The 24,619-nt window shown below is 39.9% G+C and overlaps 1 protein-coding gene across 1 annotated transcript in view; it reads left to right on the plus strand.

The window, feature by feature from the left end:
* Positions 1–15,097, plus strand: part of GC (GC vitamin D binding protein) — a 31,805-nt gene extending 16,708 nt beyond the window's left edge. The window contains exons 7-13 of the mRNA XM_082727445.1: positions 2,077–2,206; positions 3,291–3,493; positions 4,265–4,394; positions 4,857–4,954; positions 6,774–6,906; positions 12,572–12,626; positions 14,931–15,097. Coding sequence (XP_082583571.1) covers positions 2,077–2,206; positions 3,291–3,493; positions 4,265–4,394; positions 4,857–4,954; positions 6,774–6,906; positions 12,572–12,601 — 724 coding nt within the window. The 3' untranslated portion in view covers positions 12,602–12,626; positions 14,931–15,097. The remainder of the gene's footprint in view (positions 1–2,076; positions 2,207–3,290; positions 3,494–4,264; positions 4,395–4,856; positions 4,955–6,773; positions 6,907–12,571; positions 12,627–14,930) is intronic.
* The last annotated feature ends 9,522 nt before the right edge of the window (positions 15,098–24,619 follow it).

A 24,619-nucleotide genomic window follows, 5' to 3' on the forward strand; every position in this document is an offset into this window, starting at 1 on the left:
AATAGAAAAAAAATTCTAAAATTCAGATGCAATGTCAAGGGACTCTATATAGTCCTAACAATCTCAAAAAAAGAAAAACAAAGTTGGAGGCTTCAGACTTTAGGATTTCAAAACACACTATACAGCAATAATAATCAAGATGTTATGGGACTGTCATTAAAAAAATACATATGAACTAATGGAACAGAGAGCTCAGAAATACACTCTTAAATATTTGGCCAAATGAATTTCAACAAAGGTGCTGGGACTATACCATGCAGAAGGGACAATCTCTTCAACAAATGGCTGGGAAAATTGGATATCAACATGCTGAAGAATGAAATTGAACCCTTATACACATAATAAAATTATATACACATAATAAAATTCAAAACATGATTAAATCTAAACATGAGGTCTAAGACTAGAAAACTCTTAGAATAAGAGAACAAAAGGGTAAGTTTCAGAACACTATATTTGACAACGATTTCTTACAAATGACCAAGGACAGACAACAAAATAAAAAATAGATAAATAGGACTACTTCAAACTTAAACTTCTGTGTATAAAAAGACCATCTACAGAATGAGAAAATATTTGCAAGTATACCTAACAAGAGTTTAATATCCAGAATGTAAGGGGCTGCCATAACTCAATAAGAAAGTATTCAATAAAAAATAAAAAAGTAAAAGGAAAAAAAAAAAGAAAGTATTCAATTCTGTTTCATCATGTTGTTTAAACAATTATCCAAGAGGTATATAAAAGGCAAACAAGCATATGAAAAGATGCTCAGCATCACTAATCATAAGAGAAATGCAAACCAAACCACAAAGAGAGGTCACTTCACACCCATCAAGATGGCCACTACCAAAACAGAAAATGACTGTTGACACGAATATGGAGAAATTGAAATTTTTGTGCACTATTAATAGAAATGGAAAATGGTTTAGCAATTATAAAAAAACCGTATGGAGTTTGCTCAAAAATTTAAAAATAGAACCCTATGATTCAGCAATCTCACTTTTTATTCAAAGGGGTATCTCCAAGAGATATTTTCATACCCATGTTCATTGCAGCATTATTCACAATAGCCAAGAGGTAGAAGAAATCCAAATATCTATTGATAGTTGAATAAAGCAAATACAGAATATACATAGAATGGAATATTTTGCAGCCTTGAAAAGAATTCTGTCACATGCTACGACAGGGATGAATGCTAAGTGACATTATGCTAAGTAAAATAAGCAGCCACAGGAGGACAAATACTGTAAGACTCCACTTCCGTGTAGTATCTAAAGTAGTGAAAAATCATAGAAACGAAGAAAGAAGGTAGCTCCCAAAAGACTGGAGTAGAGTCTATCAGGATTTAATGGGTATGCAGTTTCAGTTTAGCAAGATGAAAAGACTCTAGGGATCTGTTATATTTACAGCTATTTACTTACAGTAAATAATTTTAACACTACTGAACTATATATACACTAATAGTTAGGATGGCAAACAAGGTTTTGTGTTTTACCACAATTTAAAAAGAATACTTAATACAGAAAATATTTCTGGTATATTAAGTGAAAAATGCAAATATATCAATAGTTTGGCAGGTGTAATCCCTTATGAAATACTTAATACTTGATAGATGTTGTAAAATGCTCCAGGGTTATATACCAAAATATCACATTTATTAATTCTGTGGCTTAGGGCTATAGGTCTTTTTTTTTTTTTAATCTGTGGTTTCTAAATGCATTTATAAGCTATTTTTAGAAGTATAAGGAGGGGCCACAAAATAGGACATTGGCTTTATGAACAGGGACATTAGTACTTTATTGCTTTTTTAGATCTAACATTTTAAAGTCATGCTTTCAGGAGGTAAATCTGGCAAGAATAAAAGCTGCATATCGGGCTTAAAATAGGATGCCTTAGGGATGACTGAATTTTGAATAGTGGCTCTAGCCTATGGGATCCATCACACACGTCACAGATGGGTTCCATGCAGCTATTGAGGGCAAAGATTTGAAACATTATTTCTCCAGAGTGTAGGTTCATAATGAAACCAAGAAAACAGAATGTGGGTAAGCTAACAATTCATTTTTAACTGTTTAGCCATCTCATAAAATTAGCCCAGAAAGTGCCAACCGCTGAACTGGAAGATGTCTTGCCACTCGCTGAAGAGATCAACACAGTCCTCTCCAAGTGCTGTGAGTCCACCTCGGAGGACTGCATGGCCAAGGAGGTAAGAGAATCCTCATCATGGGCCATGTACTGAGTGGTAGGCACTCAAGGTTGCTTCTCACTCAATGAATCCTTATGGATTTTAAGTGTATTGTTAACTCCATTTTATAGATAAGGAAACAAGGTTAACCAGGATGAATAATTTGAAGCTTTACAACTAGTAAGAAGCAAAGTCCATACACAAGGACAAGATCATCTAACTCCTGAGATCTTACTCTACCCACACAGCCCAATTCAGTTTAATTATAATTAACAAGTTATTTAACTTAATTATGATTTCTAAAACTTAGTATTTAAACTTCAGTCCCTAGGTAACACTAGCCATATAGTTTAAAATTTCTTTTTAGGGGAGCCTGGGTGGCTCAGTCTTTGGGCATCTGCCTTCAGCTCAGGTCATGATCCCAGGGATCAGGTTCCCTGCTCGGCAGGAGGACTGCTTCCCCCTCTCCCACTCCCCCTGCTTGGGTTCCTTCTCTTGCTGTGTCACTCTCTGTCAAATAAGTAAATTCAATATTTTAAAAATAAATAAATAAAAATAAAAATTCTTTTTAAAATTTAGGTAATCTCTACACCCAGCATGAGGCTGGAACCCTCCACCCTGAGTTCAATAGCCGCATGCCCTACCAACTGAGCCAGCCAGGTGCCCCAGTAGCTGTATTTCAAATGCTCAATAGTATTGGACAATATAGACTCAGATCACTTCATCATTAAGTTCTACTGAATAATATTGCAAACTTTAGATTATCGGAAACTGCTCATGTTTATACCTGTTATAAACTGTGTCAGCTTTCTTTTCCCACCATTTCTCATTTATATAATCCTTTCAAGTGGATATGAATTTGAAGAGTTGCTTTATATAAAGGTTACTCTAAGTCTGTGGACCTCTTTAGAAATAGGTACATAGTATTATCTGGTCTTTTTCCACTAAGAAAACAGGTCTGGGTTAACAGGTGTTTTTCTATAACCTGGCTTAGAACCTTTCCTATATACCATGCCGGGGTTTGTAAGTCTCCCTAACCCTTCCTTATTTTTAATGAGGCCAACCAGGAAACTAATAGTGCACAAACTCACAATTGCTTTTATAGCTGCCTGAATACACAGTAAAAATCTGTGACAACTTATCCACAAAGGATTCTAAGTTTAAGGACTGCTGTCTAGAAAAAACGCCCATGGACGTGTTTGTGTGCATTTACTTCATGCCCGCCGCTCCAACACCAGAGCTTCCATCCATTGAGTTGCCCACAAATTCAGACGTATGTGATAAAGGGAACACCAAAGCCATAGATCAGTAAGTACAGTTGATCAGAGTAATATTTTTCCTGACAGTACTGATATTCACTAGCATTAAATGACAAAGAAATTAAAGGTTTACCATTTCTTCCCATTCGTCTCTTTTCATCCAACAAGGAACTAAAATATGCCGTATGTTGCACAGACCATGAACTGCATAAACTACGAGTATGTGCACATTCATGGCATAGAAATAGTTCACAAGTAGGATGGATTAATGGGTCAGAAAATTGCCAGTATTAGAGAGTGGAATTCAGACTAACTTTAGACTAATTTATATTTGTCTAAATATTTTCACAAATGCAAAGAGAGCAATGGAATAAGACAATGGAAGGATTTACGCAAATCTACTTTCACAGAAAAGCCATTCAAGGTACCTACTTAATGCTTTATGTAGTGTTCATCGTATTATATTTACACAAAGGCTAGTTCCATATGCATTTGAAATAGATAGGTTTATATAGAATGTGTGTGTGTGTGTGTTTATGCCTGTGTGTGTGTGTGTGTGTGTGTAGCACACATAAAGCTTTAATTCAGTATTAATTAATCTGAATAGCTCCAAAGCAATTATTAATAATTTGCATTTTGATGAGACTCTTAATCCCACACCTGTTGATTTGGAGTCGGTTGTACCTAAATCTTTTATTTTTAATTAAGATGCACAAGCCAGGTGATCAGCCTTCATAATAGAGGTCCAATTTCAAACATGACACACATACACCAATCTACTCATGTTAAAGCATATTCTCTCCATCTCCTCTCATGCCAGGTATACATTTGAACTAAGCAGGAGGACCCATCTTCCAGAAGTATTCCTCAGTAAAATACTTGAGCCAACCTTGAAAAGCCTTGCCGAATGCTGTGACTCTGGAGATGCTACCGGCTGTATGAATGCTCAGGTACCACTCCCTACCATTTTCTTTAGCAACCTTGGTAGAAGGCAAGGGTTGGAAAATTGTAGCTCATGGGCTAAATCTGACCCAGTGCCCATGTTTGCACAGCCTGTGAGCAAAGCATGGTCTTCTATTTTAAAATGGTTTGCTTTTAACTTTATGACAAAAACGTAAAACTCAAAATTCAGTGTTCATAAAGTTTCATTACAACACAGCCTTACTCCTTGTTTACACATAGTTTATAGCTACTTTTGTGCCATATTGGCAGAGTGAATAATTACAGAAGAAACTATATATAGCTTACAAAACCAAAAATATTAACTATCGGGCCTTATGCAGAAAATGTCTGCCAATGTCTGATGTAGATAATGAACACATATCCTAATACATTAAACAAAATTCTGATTTAACATCTTCTAGAACAATGCTTCAAGACAAGTAATTTTGTATGTAATTGTTTTCTTACAGGGCCCTCAACTGAAAAAGGAGTTATCATCTTTCATTGAGAAGGGACAAAAACTATGTGCAGATTATTCAGAAAACACTTTTACTGAGTATAAGAAAAAGTAAGGGACTTTTTTGGCGGTTTTCTCCACATTTGTCAATAATAGTTTGGTACTGTGATTTGAAAGTAGAGTTGAAGATTAAGATAAAGAAGAGATACTATCAAGAGTTTTAAAAGTAGAATCTAGTATCTATGTAGGAAGAAAGGAAGTCCTTTTCAGAGGGAGAAAAGAAGTCATGTGCTTCAGGTGAGAGGTGAATTAGAAACATAGCCACAGAAGTAAGACCCGCAGGAACTTGATTCAAAAAACAACAAATTAGCCCAAAGTTCATCAACATTCTTGCCCTAAAGCTTAGGTAGATGTCCCCATACATAACTGAGGAACTAGAAAACTGCTAAAAAAAAGTTACCTAACTTTACGGCATATTGGGTCTGACAAGACAACACAAACTTTACATCAGGTGTAGTATCACCCATGACCAACATGTGTTCTTTACAAATTGAAAATAACTAATCATCAGTCATGTTGTATGTGAGTCAACAGTCTTCTCTCTCAAGTAAGAGAAGAAAGACCACTGTAGTGAAAGGAATTTTACTGGGTTCCTAAAGATCCATGGCATTCCCAACTTCATTAAATAGATTTCTTAGATCCATTTCAAATCATCTTGATCAACACAGACCTAAAGAGAGCACAAATAGAGCTCCACAAAAAGACATAAGAATCCCAAAAGTAGGTCACTTCCTTCAATGACCCCCATGAAGCCTGCTTTAGCAGAACTCTAAAAGAAAATGAAAAATTTTAAAAAAAATTGTGAAAACCTTAAGTTAAAAATGCTTATTTCTCAATTGTCAGAAAAATAGTATAGAATAACATTAAATAGTTAATACAAGTTTTGTACTCCAAGGTTACACTGGGCAACTAACAATTTACATAATCACAATATATTAAAAATAACAATGGAATAGAACTGACATTTGGGGTTATGAAATCAAAGGCTAGACAACTGCATCCAGGTATTTGAAATCCTGCACAACAGTACACACACACACACATCCACACTTTTTCTTTCTCCATTCTCTGAGTTCCTTCTGGTCTGACTTGCCTCCTCTTCCAACTTGGGACTTACTACTTTCAGGAATGCTTTTATGAGTCAACTAGCCCCTCACCCTTTTGTCCTTTCCCAGCACCCACCTTGCCTCAACTAGACAATTTTGGGTTTCTACCACCTCCCATTGCCCACAACTAGGCTGGCAAGTAGTTCCCGGAGAAGGTCATAAAACCAGGCTGAGTTACCCATTAGAAGAGTCAAGAGATACCAAGATTATTACAGACAATCCTGAGAACTTAAGTCCTAGCACCATCTTGGAAACTAGACGGAAAGTTAACTGATAGTAGAGCTAACAAGAGTCAAAGTTTCTGACCTTCTTTGTGTTTCTCCAACACAGCCAGTTGAGAAGGAGGCACACTGAAGGGGAAATTGTATAAAATAGAGAATAGAAAAAGTATTAAGGTGGCATAAAGTCCCATGATGAAAATACTCTTTAAGGAGCTTGAAAATTAGCCCTGGAGAGAAGATGAAAAGTCAGGAAGAATAGGAGAGGAAGGAGCCATGTTAATATCCTTGAGCAAGTGAAAGGGGGAAAGACAGGAATTCAATCCAGCAATGTGAATTGTAAGTTTACTTTTAGGATCTTAAAAGAGATGGAGATTCACTTTCTAACCTCGAATTGAGTTGCCAAAAATCACTCCACAGATCTGAAATTTAAGAACTATTTCCACTTTTTTTTTTTTTATTGTGAGAGACCTGGAGTAATCATCTTGCATCAGAAAGGTTTATAAAATACATCTAATAAAACTTTACATACACATGGTCTTTCAGACTAGCAGAGCAATTAAAAGCACAACTGCCTGATGCCAGCGCCATGGAACTGCAAGGGCTGATTGACAAGCGTTCAGACTTTGCCTCCAAGTGCTGTTCCATAAACTCACCTCCACTCTACTGTGATTCAGAGGTAAGAAAACTTAACCCTCTACTTAGCACTGCACAGTATTTTAAGAACTTCTATACTCAGATTTACCAGCTCCTCTATTACTGAGATGCCATTATGTGTCAGACTCTTCCTGACACTTTCATGGGAAAGACAAAACAATTACTGTTTCCTTGTTATGCTAATTTGAAAGCAAATTGAGGCAGTTGGAAACTTTGTTACCATATTCATAAACCCTATGTTAACAAAGTATACTGCAGTGTTTTTCAAACTGAAGGTTATAACATATTAACAGCTTTTTAAGACAAAAAAAAAAAAATGTGGTAGAAAGAGTCCATCTCACACAATGAGTGTAAATATTTGTGAATTTTACTTCATATATGTACATGCATATCCGTATCAGTACATAGAAATACTTTTAGAAACCTGGATCACAAACCTTCTCTCTTAATCAAAAAAATTTAATTTTAAGAAAAAAGTGCAACTGAAAATTAATGGTCACTAATGTCTCTTTAGAGTAAGAGGTTCTAAAAGTTAAAAAGGAGTCATTTTCAATTACCAAAAAAAAAAAAAAAAATTTAGACACTATTGATTTGCTTCCAAACTTTAAAAGCTAAAGATATCAAAAGTCACACGTCTTCCAATTACCCTTCCCACTCCCACTAGCTCTTGAGTTCACTTTCCTTTCAATGTACATGTTAATCCCCCTCTTCCTCCATTCCCTTTCCCCTATTCCCCCCTAACTCTCCTTCTGTCCCTTAAATGAAATTTGCATAGATGCCAGGTCATTTATTTTTTTACCTTGTGCATAACAGACATTTCCAGCAAGCCCTTTCTTCTGTAGTCTGTTTGTGTACCCTTTCTACTACATCTGAGACCCCCGGTTTTCTCCTATAACCCAGTGTGAGGCAAGTACTTAGTGTTCTACCTTTATGCAGACTGAACCTACAAAGGAGGGGAGGAGAGCCCAATGTAAGCCATATGGGTTCCCTGCCTGTAGGTCTGGTCATTCTCTGAGATTTTGTTAAATGTTTTAAACTAGGATGTCTTCTACCAAGTCAACTTGTATCTATCCCATTCCATGAAGAGAGTTTCTGTTGGCCTTTTTTAGATACAGGAAGCTCATTTGCATCTTCCATTTGACCTGTTACTCCCCAGCAGTCATTAATTACTTAGAAGAGTCAAAAAGATAACATTACATTCACTTTACTGTGAATTTGGAGGTATTAGTAATAATTCCAAGAACTGTGTTGTCTCACCAATTCCACTTCTGGAATAGAGAGGCTGGGTTAAGAACAACTCTATGCCAGGGCACCTGGGTGGCTCAGTGGGTCAAGCTTCTGCCTTCAACTAGTGTCAGGTTCTCAGGGCCCTGGGATCGAGCCCCACATCAGGCTCTCTGCTCAGTGGGGAGCCTGCTTCCCTGTCTCTCTCTGCCTGCCTCTCTGCCTACTTGTGATCTCTGGCTCTGTCAAATAAATTAATTAAAAAGTATTTTTAAAAAAGAACAACTCTGTGCCAAAATATTTTCTTCCTTTGCTCCCCTCTTTCTGCTTATGATATTAAATTATATCCTTTTCTTACTCTGGCCATAGCTGTTGAGATTGGACTGATTTTACTATTGTTTATTTTGTCATGTGTTGGGGAAACATCCTTTATGATCCATTATTGACCCAACATTGTTGTGTTGAAAAGAATTTAACTATTATGTAAGTCAATATTTAGGCTAATAATTTAATGTCAGAAGTGCTCTTCTATAAGTTGGATAAATTTGTGTAAATTCTTGAAGATCTTCATTTAAATCATGAAAATTACAAAAGCTTGGTTTCATCTTATTATTCTACCATTTTCTATTTCTAATATTCTATTAGAGCACATTGAGAATACTTATATGTATATAAGTACTTTTTTATACTTAAAATGTCTTTTTAAAAGTTAGTCAAGTCTTAAATGATATGTTTGATAAAGGGTGGTATCCAAAATATATAAATAACTAGAAGTCTCAGTGGCCTGATGGATAAGGCATTGGCCTCCCAAAATATATAAATAACTTACAAGATACCACCCAAAAACTGAATAATCCAATTTTCAAAAATTGAATAAATGTCTATGCATGTCTTCTACCCAAGAAGCCATATGGATGATCAACAGACATATGAAAAGATGCTCAACATCACCAGATATCAGGGAAATACAAATCAAAATTCCAAGAAGATACCACCTCACACCTGTCAAAATGGTTAAAATTAACAACACAAGAAACAACATGAGTTGGCAAGGATGCTAAGAAAGGGGAACCTTCTTACACTGTTGGTGGAAATGCAAACTGGTACATCCACTCTGGAAAACAATATGGAGTTTTCTAAAAAGGTTAAAAATAGAACTGGTCTATAACCCAGTAATTACACTCCTAAGGATACAAAAAATACTCAAAGGATACAAAAAATACTGATTTGAAGGGGCATAGCCCAAGTATCCACCTATTGATGAACAGATGAAGAAGAGGTGGTATATATACACACACAATGGAATATTACTGAGCCATAAAAAATGAAATATTGCCCTTTTCAACAACATGTTGGAGCTGCAGAGTATTATTCTAAGTGAAATAAGCCAATCAGAGAAAGACAAGTACCATATGATTTCCCTCCTATGTTGAATTTGAAGAAATAAAACATATGAGCAAAGGGGGAAAAAAAATCAAGAAACAAACCCTGAGCTCTAGAGAAAAAACTGATGATCAGGAGAAGGGAGAGGGGTAGGGGCATGGGTTGAACAGGCAGTGGGGATTAAGGAGCACTATCTGAGAACTGGGTGATATAGGGAATGCTGAATCACTATGTCATATATCTGAAACTAATCACTCTGCTGGAATTTAAAACTTAAATTTTAGGCAAGTTTGTGCTCTGAATACTAACAATTTAGTGACGTTTTATTTGTTTCTGGCTGTATAGCACCTAACAAAGTCCTAATTAGTTTGCCAAACTGAGCTACATCACCTTGTTTTTCTGCTTAATATCCTAGGAGATCCTGATTTCTCTTCTAATTTGTACATTCACACCCTAGAACCAAACATATTAGTCAATCTTGTTTGTAGCCATTTATAAAGTTAGAACTCCAGATGAAGAATAAAAGTCTAGTCTTTAAATTCTGCTGGGAAATAGATTATGTTCTTCTTTCATGAAAATGCAAGCCAAGTGAAATTCTAAACAAAAATTGGAGGAGTTGGATTGCTAGAATATTTTGGTCATTTTCAGCATTAAAACACTTAGCATAAAATGGCTGAGCAGTCCTTTCCTTTACTACCAACCTACAGCAGCTGAATTAGGTTTCCTTATCCCAGAAAAATAAAATTACTTCACCTAGAATTTGTTACCAGCATATTTTGCTGAGAGTCCCAATTATTAAAAGGACTAAGTATTTATATTTTTACATTTTGTCAAAAAGCAATTTTTGTTATCAGTTTATCCATAGACACACTTTCCTTTTTGACATCATATAAGACAAACTGAACAACGGCACACAACGCATGCTTCCTTCAAGTCTGTTGCTTTTCTATTTTTGAGTTGCATTCAGATTTTTTATTATAACACATTGCCATTTAGAAATGTTGTATTTTCAATTACGATGATGAAAAGGCAGGCTTACAATGATTTTCTTACTTCATATCCAGCAAATGTAGAGCAGTGCTGCTGCCGAAGAGCCAATCTTTCAGTAATTGCTAGAGAAGAGGGAGACGAATGGAACGGAGGCTCTCGCACACATGTGGTTGTCCGGATTTCTGGGAGAAGAGACCCTCTGCTGTTTGTCTTAGCCCTTTATGTGTTTTTTATTTTTTTTTTTTTTTTTTAATTTATTTTTTATTTTCAGCATAACAGTATTCATTATTTTTCACCACACCCAGTGCTCCATGCAATTCGTGCCCTTTATAATACCCACCACCTAGTACCCCAACCTCCCACCCCCCACCCCTTCAAAACCCTCAGATTGTTTTTCAGAGTCCATAGTCTCTCATGGTTCACCTCCCCTTCCAATTTCCCCCAACTCCCTTCTCCTCTCTAACTCCCCATGTCCTCTATGCTATTTGTTATGCTCCACAAATAAGTGAAACCATATGATAATTGACTCTCTCTGCTTGACTTATTTCACTCAGCATAATAATCTCTTCCAGTCCCGTCCATGTTGCTACAAAAGTGCTGTGAAGTGTGTAAACCTTTATGTGTTTTTTAAAGATTTTATTTATTTATTTGACGGACAGAGATCACAAGGAGGCAGAAAGGCAGGCAGAGAGAGAGGTGAAGGAGGCTCCCCACAGAGCAGAGAGCCCGATGCAGGGCTCGATCCCAGGACCCTGGGACCATGACCTGAGCCAAAGGCAGAGGCTCCAACCCACTGAGCCACCCAGGCACCCCTGTCTTAGCCCTTTAGATGGTTTTCTACACTAATCTCGCAGCTAGGTTGATGAGCTGGCCTCCAGGACTTCATGTTAGAACAGCGTTTGTTTTGATTCTCAGTGCTTGGTGTCAATATTTGTCCTGTCTTCCTATAATATTTGGGATATAGTTTATTAAATCTCCTTGCCCTACATTTGCTTAACAGATTTTTCCTTAAAAATATTGCCTATCTACTACATTGACTCCAAGTCATTTATACCCAGGGACCCACCTCTATCTACCTTTCTAAATATACTCGGCACAGCCACTGGAAGAATGACAAAAGGCACTTCTGAACCAGCCTAAAAAATTGTTTCATTAATTTCAACATGTCCAAAATCTTCCCCTTAAAAACCTCCTTTTGTGTTTCCTAAGGTTATGAGAATCACCACCATTTATTCATTGTCTAAGTTAACAAGTGACCTTGATATTGTCTTTTTTTAAAATGTTTGTCCAAATACCAAATCCCATCAATTCTTACACATCAGTTATCTCTACCTCCCCACTTCTACATTATTGGGACTTAAGTGCAGGCAAAAGTAGACTTTTGCCTGAATTACAATGTCCCAGTTGGTCTCCTTTTTCCAGTCCCACCACCTTCCATGCCTCACCCTGAATCTCATCTCTATAGAGAGGTCAAAATAACCTTTGTAGAATACAAAATAGCTTGCACATTCCTCTATCTGCATTGCATCTAAAGTTTTGTTTTTGTAATAGAGAGTTTGGACCCCTTACTTCTTTTCCAGTCGGACCCACCATTACTTCTCGTTCCTCCTGCCCCCCCCCCTTTTTTTTTGGTCCTCCTGAACTACTTGCATTCTTTCAGGTACATTCAGCTTGCTCTTACCTCAAGGATTTTGCACATAATAACTCACCACAGACTGATGCTCACTCCAACCTGGCTAACTCTTGCATCAAGTCTCAGGATTCAATTTGGACCTCACCTTACCTCCTTGAGGAATCCTTCCCTGGCACTCACACTCTTCCACTAGCCCCTACCATTCCATGCACATCCAGGAACTGGCACTTGGTAACTACGGTCTTTTCTTTCTTGTCTGTTTTTCCTGCGACACAGTAAATTCTAAGGGCAGGGTCAGTATAAAACTAAATAAATGTGAATGATGACTAATAAAAAATTTAATATAAAGCTACGTTTGACAAGAATCTTTTCCCCCAAGCAAGGTTCAAATTTGTGTATACCTTCTGCAACAGATTATGAGATACTTTATGACTTAGATAATGCTTTTTCATTTCAGATTGATGTTGAAATGAAAAACATCCTATAGTCCTGATGCATGTGTGTGGTCTTGGGTAAGTATAGTTTTTAAAGGCAGTTAAGTATAGTTTTTAAAGTCCCAGATATGTACTTTAAAAAATCCAAGAACAATTTGAATAGTCTCCTTGCTAACTATCATCTATTCAAATTCATTTTACAGTGAAAACATTAAGCATATGGAAAAGTTAAGGAGCTTATACACACATACACAACCAACTTCTGACCCATTTAGGCCTAGAATCCAGGTCCCCAGCTTGGTACTATACCCATTACAACATCGCATTTAAGATAATGACTACATGGAGATCATTTCAGCAACTTTGATGCATTCAAAGTTTAAAGACTCAGTTTAAAGTCAGAATCCATCAAGTCTTAAAGAGAACAGGGTTCTTAGAAGGAAAGAGGCATTTTTCAAATTAAATCAACATGTTTAAAGTATTATCACTTGCTTATTTTAGATATTACACTTTCACCCATAAAAAAAATACATGATGATGTTAAGAGCATAAAATAGAACCTCACACCGTAAACTGAAGTTGACCTCAACTCTGCATGCTACAAGATTATTCTCTCCAGATTTAATTGCACTCATTTTAAAGATATTACTTTTGAGATTAAAAATGATGAAAATCATTTCAGTTTATTTCAGACCTTCATTGAACAGAGGCTTTTTAATGTTATAAGATTGTTATTTTGCTGATTTATTGACAACATTCCTCAAAATGATATGGAAGCAAAGACCATTGACTAAGGAAATCAAATCATTCCATCACATCCAATATAAACTCTTTGAACATCAAACAGTAAAAAAGAAAATCAACATCCTGAGAGGCAGGATAATGGGGGTGGTCACAGAAACTCTTGCAATTACCCACTCTACATTAAAATGTCCCTTTCAACTATCTATCTTTGTTAGCAAGTTATTATACTCCCTAAAGCTCAGTGTCTTTGTGTGTGTGTGTGAAAAAAGCATTCCAGTGTCTAGCTCTCAGCACTGTTATAATGATGAAGGGGAAGGAATGGATGGAAAACACCTAGGAAATGGCAGTCCTACCCACAAAGTTGCTGCTGCAGCTTCAACTACAGATAACATGAACCTAAACTCAAATGGGTTTCCCCCAGATAGATCAGTCTTCTCGTATTCTAAATTGCTCTAGAACAGAATAGATTCTAGTATAGATTCATATTCTTCGGAGTTTTCTCTTACAAGAATATGTCAACTCTCCCATGGCAGAAGGGACACGTACTATTCAGTCTGAAGTAGCTCCTAACACCGTTAAACCAACTGCAGCTGGCTATGCATTCTACCTCCGTGAGAGATGTTGAGTTCTCTGTAGTGCGTCAATCTGTATCAGATCATCTGTATTTCATCAGATGTAGAGCTGAAGCTTTGACCTCAGGGGTTCTCATCCTTAAGTACACCTATGATCCCAGTCTTCCAGCCAACAGTGAGACACAACTTCATTCTTAACTAATATCATATTATAAACCGGAGTTGTCCTCTTGACCGATATTGGTCCCCTCGATCACTTTCTTTCTTCAAGCCCCAAAATTCATCGTGGCATACCTCACTAGAGAGAGAATTACAGGTTCCTGTGAAATCCCATGAGGCCAGGTAGCTGTTTTTCAGCTTTAGAAATAGTGTTCCCTGGGTTACCGACAGATAAGGGCGTCAGGCTCCCATCACAGATTCAAGCTGGACAGAAAACACCACCAGAATCGCACTCACTACAGCCAGGTGCTGGCACCTTGAGAGAAACCCATGAAGAAAGCACGAGTCTCCTGTCTCTCCTGTCTCTTCCTCAAAGGCAATGAAAGATGGAATCCCTCGAACTGTACAAATTGAACTATGGTATAACTCTGCTGCCGCATCTCAGTGGGTTTGGTAACCAAGGGGTAGAGTTGACATATTTGCCTCATTACAAAGTAGAGGGGATTTGATAAAAACTTACACTAAGTGTTTTATAAAAAAAAAAAACTACTCTCTCAATCCCATGACGAGGAAGGCTCATGTGCTATTGGTTGCTGCATTTTTTGTTTTGGCTGTAACCATTCATTCTCTGAGTGCAAAGTTACACACAACATTAATTCAAAGAAAAAAAGAAAAGCTACGATGTACCTTGACATAACAACAGTGATGGCCTTTTAGACAGGTCTTGGGAATTTCTTACATTTTTGGTCTGGACCCATGAATTGGGCCATGCTGGATATATGCGTCATGCTAGACAGGTTTCTCTTTAAACATAAAAATAACCAGACCTTATAAACATCTGCTAAGCGATATTATGACTCTTGCCCATTAGCTGTTTTTCTAACATTTATTTTCATTATTCTTATAGATCTGGTTTTGAAACCACCTGGGAACATCTGATGGCCTAACCTAAGCAAAACCAGAGCTCCTGGGGAGACCAGTAGGATACTCCCTGCTTTTTATCAGCTACAATATCTTTATACAATGATAAGTTTGATAATTTGCTATGAAAATAAATATAATGCAGACCACAAATGTTACTGAGGATAATATTACAATGTTGATCTTCAGCTCTTTCCCTGTGATTTTCACAAAGATGCTGTTTTAGGCAGCCCCAACCTCATGAGCACCTGCTTTCTTCTAGTTCTCTGCTGTCTTTCTAGAAGATCCACAACATTAAGTATCCAATTTCAAATTCCCAGCACACTAAGCTCCCTTTCTTGATTGCTTCTCAGGTTTAATAGGAACCATTAAGGGAAAGTTAGCCAGACTTCTATCATAAATAGCCTGGGATTGCTCACTTCTTAAAGAACCACTACTGCCTTACTGAGAACACCTTTGTGCTCCCAGCTACAGGTTGTGTGGCATTAAGTAGGTAACATCTGCCTTGCATAAAAATCTCTGTGGTCTGAACATTTTTATCTTTGCTAAAGATGAGCCCTCAGAGCAATTTACTGGGTCAAAATTCTAAAAACCTGATTTCAGCTTAATTCAACTTACCACATGTACACCGCAGAAGATATTATTTCCGTGTGCTTCCTTTGCTCAGGGAAAAATGAATGTTCTAAGTGGACAGGTTTTGTTTTGAAAAAACAGTCATACCTTTAGAATAAGCACCTCGCTGAAATCAATACAAGCCAAGGAAAGCTTCTATATTCATAAGTAATTGCCTGAAGGGATTTACATTTATCTCATAGTGGATGTAGAGTTATATGGCAGAGATGAAGCAGATTTTGTAGCAAATATAAGCGGAGTTACATTAACCAAAATCATCCTTGGTCATGCCTCAAGATTCTAAGTCTTCTCACCAGGAAGAATATATCATTAACTAAGCCAAGGTCAAATCCTCAAGACTTTAGTGGCCAGTAACTGGAAAATAAAATGCCTGTCTCCTTGCAGCTTCTGTAGAAGGGGTCAGTCTTACATCCCACAAAGATTCCAGAATGGGAAATTAACCTCAAGTAGAAAGTTCTTCAGATGCCTCAAAGAAAAAAAAGGGGGGCAACAAACTATGCACTACATATTTAGGCAGGATTTTAAATTTCTTCAAGTCCTTTTTAACTTCCAAAGTATCTTGGTGAAGCTTCAAAACCAACTCTGGGATGTAAACATTATTGATAAAATTTAGAGAATGGAACTCCAAAAAGGCAAATGAGTGGCCTACGGTAACAGGGAAGAACAAAGCAGAGACTTAGCCTTCAAGTCCAGATGCCGTGTCCATTAGTCTTGGAAGGTATATTGGAAGAATGTGCTCCCTGATGAAATTAGTTCTGGAAACAATATAATATATCTTCCTTGAAGAGTCACAATCGACCGAGTACAATTTAGTGTCCCTAATTTCACCACGGATCCGTTTTGAGTATCACCCAGAATTATTGCTCTGTAAAATTAATCTTGGAAAATTCTGCTCTGTTCTTGAGAAATCATTCATAAAACACTACAATCATGCCCATTTTGGTCAAGCATTTTTATGCCTGACCAAGGAGAACCGGGTGCTTTTGGTCACTAAATATTCAATAAATGTTATATAATGGTTGAAGTAGTTATATAATGTACACACAGCAGCATGTACACACGTGCCTGCAGGTGCACGTACACACGCAGGTGCACATACACACAGGTGCACACAGGTGTATGCACACATAGGTGCGTGTACACACAGGTGCACACAGGTGTATGCACACATAGGTGCATGTACACACAGGTGCACACAGGTGTGCATACACATAGGCACACGTACACACAGGCGCACGTGCACGTTTTCATGGTTCCCCTGAATATATTTCTCAGCAAACTCTGAAAAACTTTCATTGCTTTTTTTTTAATATTAAGGATCTCTGACCCAAATATACCATCATTATAATACAAGTTTAAATTTGAGACTTTATATGCATAATTATGCTTGTATTTGTTACATTTTGCAGAGATCTTTTGAGAAGATATTGTCAAAATTCACACTTACTTCCTAAGTGCTTTTCGTCATTAAAGAGATGATTTTGAATTTCCATCTACTGTCAACCAGAAGTGATTTAACTCGTTAGTGTCTGTTATATATAAACGATCCTCCGTTTTATATGCATTACCTATCACCTTTTTCCAAAAACAAGGTACTCACCATAATAGAAACAAACACAATTCCTTGTTTCTAAAAATGGCAATCACACACTGTATCAGTAGGGGTTCCCCAAGAGACAGAAAAACAGGGAGAGTTCATAGAACTGGCTCACCCAGTCGTGGAGTGGCGAGTCTGAAGTTCACGAGGCAGGCGGACAGTCTGGAAACGTACACAGGGTTTCTGTGTTGCAGCCTCGAGGTAAAAATAGTTCTGCTTTTAAGGCCTTTGATTGGATGAGGCCTATGCACATCGTAAAGGGTAGTAATCTCTTTTACTTAACGTCAGCTGGTGATTGATGTTAATCACGTCTACAAAATACCTTTACAGCAACCTCTAGCCTAACATTTGACTAAACAAATGGCCACCACACTCTAGTAGCCAAGTTGACCCATGAAGTTCAGCCATCACACAGAACTGGAAATTGCACCGTCCTATACAAGACTTAACGTCTTTCAAACTGTAGTACTAAACACCCTGTGTTTTTCTAGATGCCTAAATCACTCCACAGGTGATTCTTTTTTTTTTTTCTTTTTGTACTTTTTTGTTTTCATTTCTTTTTATTTTATTTCTTTTCAGTGTTCCAGAATTCGTTGTTTATGCACCACACCCGGTGCTCCCTGCAATGCATGCTCTCCTTAATACCCACCACCAGGCTCACCCAAACCCCAGCCCCCTCCCCTCCAAAACCTTCAGTTCGTTGGTGATTCTTAAACCATCACCTGAGAATCATCACCTTAAGTGGTCTACACAGCATTAGTATATTAATGCCTTTTCCTGGAAATTCTTAAAAAAGCAAAGCTCCGTTTTATGGAGATTTTAATTTAAAAACATAACAAGGGGAAAGCCTTTCTATTATGTCATTGAATCCAACAGCAATATGCTCTAATGAAATAAGAACTGAGTCAACTTCACAGTTTACCCAATTTCCAAACAGCTAGAAATAAACAAGAAGATTAAGAAGCTTGTGTTTTATGACTCTTTCTGTGTACCCCTCCCCACCATCAAAGCCTGGCCTTCACCCAGTATAGAGACCAGCGATTCTCAGAGATTCAGTTTTAATCAGTCTTGAATGGAACCTGCTGGTCAAAAGTCTAACTCACTGCTTTAGAAGCCTAGTACATGGGGCACTTGAGTGGCTCAGCTGGTTAAGCATCTGCGTTTGGATCAGATCATGACCTTAGGGTCCGGGGATCAAGCCCCCACGTCGGGCTTTCTGCTCAGTGGGGAGTCTGCTTCTCCTTCTCACTCTCCCTATGTGCTCTGTCTCTCTCTCTCTTTCCTTTGTCTCTCTCCCTCAAATAAATTAAATCTTAAAAAAAAAAAAAAAAAAAAAGTCTTGGCACCCTCACCCAAACTAGAAAAAGGGAAGCATCTGAAATCAACCAGTGAAGGACCTGCGGGCTAAGTGGTTATACTGGGCAAGGGTGAATTTCTAATACTACTTTCTCTCAGTCTGCCATTGCATTATGAAAATGCTGTCAATTATGGAATGAAATGTTTGTCTCCCATTACAGAAAACCCGGTCATGGATAATCAAGTCAAAAGATGGCCTTTCCCAGAGGCAGTTTCTTCCTTGTCCATTTCAGGATCTGAGATATTCTTTTCCCCACCAGGCCAAGAAAGTACCTAATTATTCTTTCCACTACATGCACCACTGCAAGTCTTGTCGTTTTACAACTAATTCTTTCCGGCAAATTCCAGTTTGCAGTTAACAATAATACCCACTTACCCATCCACCAAGGAGGGGTTCGGAATTCCTATATTGCTTCTGCCCCAGTAAGAAAGTTTCCAATAATGGATTACGTGTCTTTTTCATGCTACAAGCCCAGAAACACAGATCCTTGCAACCCTGGATGTTGCACTGTGGCAAGCCTGGCCAGGCGGGACATGCTTGCCTCAAATAAAAATATCTTTGCCTCCACCTTGTGGCTAACAGACCTAAATGCAGATAGCTGTGCAGAAAGCAATTCTGAAATCAGATTTTCATAAAAGTGGGAGGGACTGATCACCTTGTGCTACAGCTTTGTTTAGAACAACATGAAAAGCCAAGTTAAAAGAATGAGCAACCATTATTCCCAGAAATTTTAGCAACTGTGTGGATTTCGCCATTTTGTACACAATAGGCCAGATGATCTAATTTTTTTTTTCATTTAGTTCTTGAGGATGTTTAAAATTTTGAGAAAAGAAAATTAAGCCACTTTTTTTTTTTTCTTAAAAGATAGCATTAGTGATGGAGTAGGAGTATCGTTTCAATATTAAACTCCTGCTAAGTTTAGGTAAGAAAATGTAAAAAATAGTACAATACTTCACTTTTTACACACTGTGTTGTTGTCAATAGCCGACCTCTGTGCTTCCGAACCAAATTACACTGGAAGACACGGTTTGGGATAAAGAAGAATAGCTTTTAGCTGGTTAAGCATCCATCTCCTGCTGAGGTCATGATCCCAAGGTCCTGAGATGCAGTCCTGCCTCTGGCTCCCCGCTCAGCCCAAGTCGCTCCATTCCCGTGGACCCCTCCCCCTGACTCCTGCTCGCTCGCTCTCTCTCAAATAAATAAATAAAATCTTAAAAATACATACATGTTAAAAACAACAACAAGGCTGCAAATCCCTCACAGAGCAAGGGACTGGGGTTTTTATGGGGAAATACAGGATCTACAGGTTTCATCAGGAACCATGTGTGCACTGCCGGCCTCAGCCCCCTTGGGTGTGGGACCAGGTTCCTGAAACAAAAGGCTAAGAGAGGAGGAGGGGGGGTTTTCCGAAAAGAGTTAAAAGGTTTCTTTAAAATAGAGCTTCCTTGATGGGGCTCCTGGGTGGCTCAGTGGGTTGGGCCGCTGCCTTCAGCTCAGGTCATGATCTCCGGGTCCTGGGATCGAGCCCCGAGTCGGGCTCTCTGCTCAGCAGGGAGCCTGCTTCCTCCTCTCTCTCTACCTACTTGTGATCTCTGTCTGTCAAATAAATCAATAAAATCTTAAAAAAAAAAAAAAAATAGAGCTTCCCTGAGAGCCTGGGCGGCTGGGTGGGGGCAGCATCCAAGTCCATTTCCGCTCAGGTCAGGATCTCGGGGTCTTGGGTTCAGCTGGGCACTGAGCCCGGGGCTGCCGGGGAGCCTCGCCCTCCGCTCCTCCCCGAAATCGCTCTCTAAATAAACAAACAAATAACTGTTGTTGTCAACAAACAAATAAAATCTTTTTTTTTTTTTTTAAGATTTTATTGATTGGGGCGCCTAGTTGGCTCCGAGGGTTAAAGCCTGTGCTTTGGGCTCAGGTCATGATCTCAGGGTTCTGGGATCCAGTCCCTCGTCGGGCTCTCTGCTCAGCAGGGAGCCTGCTTCCTCCTCTCTCTCTGCCTACTTGTGATCTCTGTCAAATAAATAAATAATCACCTTGGGGGAAAAAAAGATTTTATTGATTTATTTGACAGAGACCGAGCACCCAAGCGGGGAGCTGCAGAGGGAGGGGGAGAAGCAGGCCCCCCGCAGAGCAGGGGCCTCATGCGGGACTTGCCCCCAGGACCCTGGATCGCGACCTGAGCGGAAGGCAGATGCTTCGCTGACCGATCACCCAGCCGCCGCGAGCTTCGCGGGAGGCCTGGTGCAGCCGTTTTGATGTTTGTCCAACTTTAGGCTCTTGAGCGGTTTCAGTGTTACTTTTTCGGAAACTTTCCCGTCTTATCTGGTTCGGTCTCCGTCGGATTCACCTGAGGCCGGGAATCTGGTCCTGCTACGACGAACGCCCAGGGGACCGGCTCGAGCCCGCCGCGGAGCCGCACGGAGAGCGCAGCGCCCGGGGCCTCCGGACGTGGCGGGGCCACTAACGCCCCGACGCGGACTGCTCCGGCCCTGGCCCGACGCAGCCGCTGAGAGCCGCAGCCACCGCCACACTCTGCTCCCCGGTCGGTGCGGACTGAGCTCGGCGTTTCCCCGGGCAGTTGCGCTCGGGCCGCGGCGCGCCCGTCCCGAAGGCGCTTTCCTTTCCTTCGCAGAAGCTGCACCTGCGTGGAAGCCACCAACCGCGGGGCCCCGGGAGCATCGCCCTCCGGGCGCTCGGCGCTCAGGGTCCCCGCAGGCAGCCTCAGGGCAGCCGGCCCGTTCCCGCGGCGGCTGCAGGTGCCCCCGGTTCCCAGGACAGACCGGCGCAAGCTGTCCTCTCGCGTCCGCCCCGGGCAGGCAGGCGGCGACCCTCCCGCTGCGTCTGGCCCGCAGGCCCCGCGGACGCCCCAGGGGCTCGGCGAGGAGACGACGTGCGCTGCGGGGTTTGATCCACGGAGTTTCCACCGTCGGTACACCATGTTTCGATCAACACATGTGTCCTCGCAGTGCGAATGCAGAACCCGTCAACGCGCTCCAAAGGCTGGGGAAGTGATGTGAATAGAGATCAGATCCCAGGACAGATTTGCTGACCAGAAGGAAAATCAACATTTTTTAAAAATTACTTTCTAGGTTAGTAATCTGTGGAGTAGTTCGTAGAATAAGTTTAGATATAAAATTAGATGAAAATAATAAACAAATATAAACACAGAATAAGGTCAATGTTGCTTCGAACTTAACATCAAATAAAGTGAATTCGTCTCCCGTGAGCTTTTGTCACCCAGTCTGTCATATCTGGCTCCTTGTCATTCATACGTTCCCAGTTATGATGTCTCATACACTCACGTTAAACCAACAAATACACTCAGCTGTTGCTCTAATTTTTAATAGATTATCTGTATGTAAAAAGCAGAGAATTAGGAGCACCGGGGTGGCTCAGTCAGTTAAACATCTGCCTTTGACTCAGGTCACGGTCTCAGGGTCCTGGGATTGAGCCCCACATCAGGCTCCCTGCTCAGCAGGGAGTCTGCTTCTCCCTCTGACCCTCCCCACTCTTATGCTCTGTCTCTCTCTCAAATAAAATCTTATTTAAAAAAAGCAGAGAATCACATAGCTTTGCATCGTCAGTTATTAACACAAAGCAATGATGAAACCTGTGATTAATTTTGATACAAGTAAAATCAACACTCTCATCGGTTGGCAATTATATATAATCATTTATATAATTTTTAATTGGTAAGTCTATACTTCAAAATGGTGGCTCTGAGCATTTCCATGTAATCATGGAAACACTGAGTGAATATAATGCAAACATTACGTAAAATTGTCTGACATGTTAAAATTTTAGAACTGCATCATTATTGCCGTGCATATATGATAGATCATCGTTCCTGAAAATAGACCGCCCAGGTCTTTCTTCTATTACTTAGCTATTCCTGAAAGACAACCATGAAGCCAGGATGTGCTGCGGTTTAATACTTAACTAAAAAGAAGAGACAGTTCTCCCCGGAGCACGTGTCTGTGACACTGATCACTGTCTCCACTCTTCTGAAATTTAGGAGAGGAGTATGCAAAACATGAAAGGACTGGACTTCCACCTAGAAACTCGGACTTTCAGAGCATACCAGCTGCAAGACCTCCATCTACCCACACCTTTGTTCATGCTCCAAGGGCAACGAGGTCATCACTACTTATCATTCATCTCCTTCAGGAAGATTTGAGACAAAGGAAAGACAAGAAGTAACAAGTCATTTGAACACCACTGTCTCTCTGACTTGCCTACCTAAGAGATTTGATTCTTTTCTGCTGCTTTATACAAAATTCAGTACCACTGACCCCTTTCCAATCGGAGATGGATCTGTGACTCTGCCAGTCCAGAACACAATCTTTACAAAATAGAATCAAGGGTTGTATCTCGTGCTCCTCACCCCCCTCTCCCTCATAAAAGACTCTTTTATCTCCTCAGCTAAGTTGCTAAGAACATCAGTGGTGATTAGGACTTTTCAGGATGGAGCCCCTTTCTCTATGCATAGATAATTAAGAAAACACATGATTTGATTTTAAACCCAGCCACAACACAACTTTAAAATAACGACATTGTCCGGACTTAGTGAAGTTTCATTTAGAAAGGCATACTTTCCCCAGCCATCATCTGCACGTCCAGCCTCTGTGTTAAGCCACTCCCTTTTCTCTTAACAGCCAGGCTAGGGCCACCAGGGTGGCTCAGTCAGGTGAGCAGCTGTCTTCAGCTCAGGTCATGATCCTGGCTCCCTGGCATTCCAGGACCCAGCCTGTTTTGGGCTTCCTGTTCAGCAGGGAGTTTTCTTGTCCCTCTCCCTCTGCCCCTCCCCACTGCTCATGCTTTCTCATTTTCTCTCAAACAAATAAATAAAATCTTAAAAAAAAAAAAATAGCCGGGCTAAGAGGGAACTTGTGGTTCATCTCTACATTATGCAGGTAGAACAGAAAGAAGAGGGATTTGGGGGAAGATGTCCCTCTTCTCATAATCCATACTTTATTTGATCCCCAAAATGGAAACTTCTCCCCTGCAACAGGGGGTTAGGCAACAACTAAGCCTCTTCAGAATTTAAAAGGAATGGATGATACTTCTTTCTTCAAAGCCTAAAAGAAGCAATAAGTACTTGACCAGTCCCTCTCGTGGGCCTAGGCACACAGAGCTCTAACTCTGGGCAACAAAATTTAAGATGCCCTATTCTCCCCTCTGTCCAGCCGGGACCCCCTTCCCTCCCACCAAGGGGCTAGGCATCTATCAAGCCGAAGGGACATGCCCACCCTAAAATCAACTCTTCCTCCTTCCAGACCTTATTCTAGTACCCAGGATGCCAGAATTCATTCCATTCCAGCATCTACATAGGTCTTCTCTCTAGGGGACCACATGATTGGTGCACCAAGAGGCACTTGTTTGTAGAAGGTGTAGATAGGCTTTAGACAGATGGACCAACATGTGCACGTGCATGCTATGAGATCGTCACAGCGGCGGAGAGAGTTGGATCTGGGAGGGAAACCGAGACAGGCCACAGGGTCAAGGCGGCCTTTCTGCATTTTGCCAAGTTCTACTACAGAATTCAGAGGATCTAAGAATTTCAGATCTGAACCTGGGTTTTCAGGTTGTTATAAAATTACGTTTGCCCAACAAGGAGGATAAAACATATTTTATTTATTTAACAGTTTTTCAGATGTATTTGAAACTGTCAAATATTTAGATATGTGCTCTGTGGGCCTCTGTTTCTCCCTGTCCACCTGGGCCAGCAAGTCCAGGTCAGGTCCTCATTTTACAGGTACTGAAATGGATCAAGTCGGTGACTTCTTCCCCCGACGCCCACAAAAACATGAAAACAATACACTGCCTCATTCACACAGGCTTCTTTTTTTAAAGATTATATTTATTTATTTGGCAGAGAGTGATCACAAGCAGGCAGAGAGGTAGACAGAGAGAGAGGAAGGGAAGCAGGCTCCCGGCTGAGCGGAGAGCCCGATGCGGGGCTCACACAGGCTTACCAGCGAATTACATCCAGGCTCTTCAGCATGGTGACGTCAAGCAAGCTGCCGGCACTCTTTCCTCCAAGGCTAGAAAATCATAAATGTGAAGGGAAACTAAAATGATGTGGAAA

Source organism: Mustela nivalis, assembly GCF_964662115.1.
Source record: "Mustela nivalis genome assembly, chromosome: 4".
In the NCBI taxonomy this organism is placed as follows: Eukaryota; Metazoa; Chordata; class Mammalia; order Carnivora; family Mustelidae; genus Mustela; species Mustela nivalis.